Genomic DNA, 5,541 nt, shown 5'->3' with positions numbered 1-5,541 from the left:
AAAGATCGAATCGAGCATCAGCTCGTTCTCAAAGAATTAATTGACACTGCGGTTGACCGACTGATTAAAGTTGGATATTCTAATCTTAATCCTCCACGGGTAAAAGCGCGTCTTGCATCTCTGAGAGAGCCGTGGTTGCAATTTTCTCTAGGACACCGTACCCTCGGTTTAACAATAACAAGACTTAATTCGGAAGAAGCAACGTCAGCTCTGCATCACTCATACTTCTCGGAAGGTCTCTTCTCAACAACTCTTGAAGCCTATCTCGTAGCTGTCAGACAAATGAGTCTGCTGCTTGAAGAGGATACGGAAACCTCGCATCGGCTACTTTCAACGCCTAGTACTTCTCAGAATTACGCAGCTCCTTCTCTTCTCTATCATGCTCTACTGACTCCAATCGACCTGCCAACATTCAATGGGTCTCCGGCGGATTGGCTGTCATTCAAGGACTTATTCATCTCTCTGATTGTGGACCATCCTACCTTGACATTGGTTGAGAAGCTTCAGTATTTGAAGACCAGCTTGACTGGATCTGCCTCACTTCTTCTCAAGAATACCACACTAATAGCTGACAATTTCCAAAGGGCATGGGACTCCTTAATAGCAGTCTATGAGAATAAACGCTTAGTGGATGCAGCCCTCCAAACATTACTCTCTCTCAAGCGCATGACTAAGGAATCAGCTTCGGAATTGGAACAACTCAATACGAACGTCATGCAGATTTACCGCACTTTAGATACTCTAAATCGACCAGGGCAAAAGTGGGATGACTTTCTCATCTTTACTGCGGTCCAACGTCTCGACGCAAAGTCATTAAAGGCATGGGAGCATACGCTAGGACTCTCCAAGGAACCTCCGACGTGGGTTCAATTGAGCGAGTTCCTCGTTACCAGAATGCGCTTGCTCAAAGCATTTGCAACCTCAAAAATAAGTTAAATCATCAATTTCTCTGGTCGGCGTGGGCGCTCAACGATCAAACAAAACCAAAGGACAGGTGTCGTTCAAGATCAAGCCACATTTTCCATCGAAATCGGAATACTTTGTTTCCGCACACATTCTACCAAGGCTGACGGGATCTCTGCCGTCCATGCAAACCGAAACCGTAACATGGCCTCATCTGCAAGATCTACTTCTAGCTGACAAGGACTTTACCTCACCAGAGCATATCGACCTTATCTTGGGCGCGGATGTTTACGCCCAAATTTTGGAAGACGGAGTAGTGAAGGGAGACGCGGATGCGCCAATTGCGCAAAGAACATCACTCGGATGGATCATCTTGGGTCCGTCAGGACTAGCTTCTCTCTCTCTCAAGATATTCACGGGTTCCATGTCTCGCTCGATCATCAACTTCATGAACTGCTTCAGCGGTTCTGGAACATCGAGGAAATCCCCTCGACAGTCACGTCGTCTCTCACTCCCGAAGAATCAGAATGCGAACAACATTTTGTCTCAACACATACTCGGGATAAGCAAGGGCGGTATACTGTTCGCCTACCATTCAAACATCCACCAGATCGCCTTGGCGATTCGAAATCAAAGGCTATTCGGATAATCCATCGTCTTCACAGGAAATTGGAAGACGATTCCGATTACTCCAAACTCTACTCGGATTTTATGTTCGACTACGAACAATTACAACATATGACTCGCGTTCCGGAGAGTCAACCTGAGCCATCACTCACATATTATCTCCCACATCATGGAGTTATACGGGAAAGTAGTTCTACAACAAGATTAAGGGTCGTCTTCAACGGATCAAGCCGGACGTCATCAGGTCATTCATTGAACGATCTCTTACACACTGGAGCTAAATTACAAGTCGATCTACTCAACGTTCTGCTGTGGTTCCGCCTCTTCCGATATGTCTTTTCATCTGACATGGAGAAGATGTTTCGTCAGATTAATGTACACGATTCTGACTGGGACTTTCAACGCATACTCTGGTTCGCGAAAACCAACCGGATCACCACCTTTCAGCTAACCACTGTGACTTATGGATTGGCTTGTGCCCCATTCCTCGCTCTTCGCGTACTGGAACAATTAATCATGGATGAAGGTGCCAATTATCCTCTTGCCGTTCCTATCTTACAAAAGGGACGCTACGTTGACGACCTATTCGGAGGAGGTGACTCGATTTCGGCCGTTCAAGAACTTGCAAAGCAGACACATCAACTCTGCATGGCGGGCGGTTTTCCGCTACAAAAGTGGGTGAGCAATCATCCAGATGTCCTCCGCGCAATAGCACCGGAAAAACAAGCTCATTCGACATCTTGTCAAATCAATGACACCCCCATTACAAATATACTTGGATTGTGCTGGAACGCTTCTACCGACACGTTCCATTTCACCTTAGCATCTACATCTACTGCCGAGATTACAAAACGACGAGTGTTATCCTCCATCGCAAAATTGTTTGACCCTCTGGGATTGGTGTCGCCTGTCATCATCAAGGCTAAAATCATCATGCAAGAATTATGGTCCATCAAGATCGGCTGGGACGAACCGTTACCCTCTCATGCCGCCGTAAAGTGGCGTGAATTCGTGGAAGAGCTTCAAGATATGCCTTGCCTATCCTTCCCTCGTTGGATAGGCATTGCAGATAATCATGCCGTGGAGGTTCACGGGTTTTGTGACGCGTCCAAGCTCACTATTTGCGCAGCAGTTTATATCCGCGTGTTCTCCAGCAATGGAGACATCACGTCTCATTTAGTGGTTTCTAAAACCGAGGTCGCCCCACTTAAACGACTAACGATACCGCGCCTGGAACTGTCTGGTGCTGTGCTTTTGGCTAAGCTTGTAAATCGCGTACTTGCAGTCTGGACTCTAAATACTCAAGCGATCTATCTCTGGACCGATTCTGCAATCACTTACACCTGGATCAACAATCACCCTTCTCGTTGGAAGGACTACGTCCATAATCGAGTGCGGTTTATCCAAGAAACACTGCCGCATGCAATATGGAAATTTGTGCCGGGAACGGACAACCCGGCGGACTGTGGCACTCGCGGACTGTCTCCAAATCAACTCGCCAATCACTCTATCTGGTGGACCGGACCATCGTGGCTCCTGCAAGATACCTCCTCCTGGCCTCACCCACCTCAATTATGGATTCAAGAAACGATGTTAGAAGAGCGACCTACTCACGTTGCGGTCATAGCCCCTCGCAAATTAACTGAGCCATGGGACTTGCTGCAACGATACTCCGATCTAAATCGACTGACTCGAATCACTGCCTGGTGCCGAAGAGGCGTTACCCGCTTCCGACGTGCCTTGACTCCTCCATCTGGCCCGCTAACCACGCACGAACTAAAGGCCGCAATGGAGTTCTGGGTCCAGACAATTCAAAGGACTCATTTCAATCATGAGCTCACCATTTTGAAGAAGGGTGAAGTACTTCCGCGCTCAAGCTCACTCGTACGCCTCACTCCGATCGTCGACTCAAAAGGTCTTCTCCGTGTCGGCGGGCGCCTTAACTCATCTCTGCTGTCGCCAGAAGCAAAGCATCCACTCATTCTTCCCCGAAGATCAGCGCTAACGTCTCTTATCATCTCTGATGCGCACATTCGAACAATGCACGGAGGCACACAGGTGACTTTGACATTTTTACGAAATAACTATTGGATCGTTGGAGGACGAGCCCCAGTCCGGTCTCACATTTTAAACTGCGTGAAATGTGCCCGATATCGTCAACAAAGGGCTCAACAACTGATGGGTCAGCTTCCCATCGAACGCGCGACTCCATCTCGCCCCTTCTTGCACAGTGGCATTGATTACGCCGGGCCTCTTATCATCAAGACATGGAAAGGGAAAAATGCTAAATCATACAAGGCATACATTTCCTTATTCGTTTGTCAGGTCACCTCCGCAGTGCATTTGGAACTGGTCACTGATTACACAGCTGACGGATTCATCGCAGCCTATAAAAGATTCACGTCACGACGGGGAATTTGCGCTACTTTGCGTAGTGATTGCGGCACTAATCTGAAGGGAGCCGACGCCGAGCTCAACAGACTCTTTTCCTCTGCAACAACTGAATGCGGAGCATTAGCAAATCTTTTGGCAAACGACGGAACTCAGTGGTTGTTCAACCCACCAGCCGCACCTCATTTTGGAGGGAAATGGGAAGCGGGCGTCAAATCAGTCAAATTCCATCTGAAGCGTGCGATCGGAGACCACCATCTCACTTACGAAGAAATGTCGACACTCTTGTCTCAAGTTGAAGCCGTGCTCAATTCTCGACCTCTCAGCCCTCTTTCTGACGATCCGGAAGACATCAACGCCCTGACACCAGGGCACTTTCTGATGGGCTGCGCTCCCGCTACTATACCAGAACCATCACTCGAGTTTGAAAGGCAATCTCATCTGTCTCGGTGGCAACTCAACCGGCAGATGCTGGAAAGCTTTTGGAAACGTTGGTCAAGTGAATGCCTGCAACGATACCTAGCCGTTTACAAGTGGAACCGAGCCAACCCGTCAATCCAGAAGGCGCTCTCGTGCTGGTCGTCGATGAACGTTACCCTCCATCCAAGTGGCCATTGGGACGAATCGTAGAAACTCACCCAGGACAGGATGGACTCACACGAGTCGTTACAATCAAAACCCAGACCTCTCTCCTCAAACGTCCTGTCGCTAAAATCTGTCCCTTGCCAATTTCCACTCAAACAGTTTAACTCGTTCGTTAATTTACATTAACGAAGGCGGGCGGAAAATGTTCAGAAAACACGTACGAACGTTCCGCTCTGAGTGAGTGGAAATACTCAGAGTTCAATTTGAAAAGAGCGGGCGGCCTACAACTCTAGCCGCACGGGGCCTCGGCCTATAACCAAGCGGTGTCACTCTTTCTCTTTCTCTCCGCTCTCTGTCTCTCTCTCTCTGCGACAAGTTTCGTCGCGCGGCCGCTGACGCAATCGTGTCAGCGTGGCCAGTAGTCTCTTGATCTTCCGATGCGTCGGAAGTGCTCGGTACCGAATCTCTCTCTCTCTCTCTCTCACTTAAGAGAACTCGAGTCAGTGACACAAAGAGCCTTGGCACTCATCACGCACGAGATAATTGAACCTAAGGGAATCCGCAAAATCAAGGAACCGGTCGCAGAAGCTCTTATCCACGGATCTTTGTCTCAACCTCGCTGGACAACGGCCTCGAGCAGCCTACCAGGGCCCGCCGGCTTCCAGGACAACACGCGAACTTGCTCACCGACAAGCTAACAAGGGGAGACTACGCTCTGGGAAATGAAGTTCGGAACGAGGCTTCGTGTAGTGGTAGTTTACCCTTAGGGTGTTAATATACTTAAATATTAGGGCGCCATATTCAGCCAGTTTCGAGAAAAAAGGGTTCAAAGTTTTCGAGCACCTTACATACGGAAAAGTTATCCCGCTCTTCAAGTGGTCCGGCGGCTCAGGCGGTAGCGTGCTTGCTTCACGAGCCCGAGGTAGCGGGTTCGATTCTCGGTTGTTGCAACTTCTTTTTTATCCGAAAAATTAATTTATTTTTTAAATTTATTTATGGAAACCGTTTTTTTTGCGAAATTTTCAATTTCTAACA

The 5,541-nt window shown here is 48.4% G+C and overlaps 1 protein-coding gene across 1 annotated transcript; it reads left to right on the top strand.

Moving 5' to 3' along the window:
- The first annotated feature begins 1,087 nt into the window (after positions 1–1,087).
- LOC105571160 lies at positions 1,088–4,551 on the top strand. Its single transcript, XM_012028635.1, has 2 exons — positions 1,088–1,485; positions 1,569–4,551. Exons 1-2 carry the CDS (start codon positions 1,088–1,090, stop codon positions 4,549–4,551), a joined length of 3,381 nt encoding a protein of 1,126 aa, XP_011884025.1.
- The last annotated feature ends 990 nt before the right edge of the window (positions 4,552–5,541 follow it).

Source organism: Vollenhovia emeryi, unplaced genomic scaffold, assembly GCF_000949405.1.
Source record: "Vollenhovia emeryi isolate VEMERY1.0 unplaced genomic scaffold, V.emery_V1.0 DF941103.1, whole genome shotgun sequence".
NCBI lineage: Eukaryota > Metazoa > Arthropoda > Insecta > Hymenoptera > Formicidae > Vollenhovia > Vollenhovia emeryi.
Note: the sequence above shows the minus strand (reverse complement) of the source record. Positions and strands in the feature narration are given on the sequence as shown.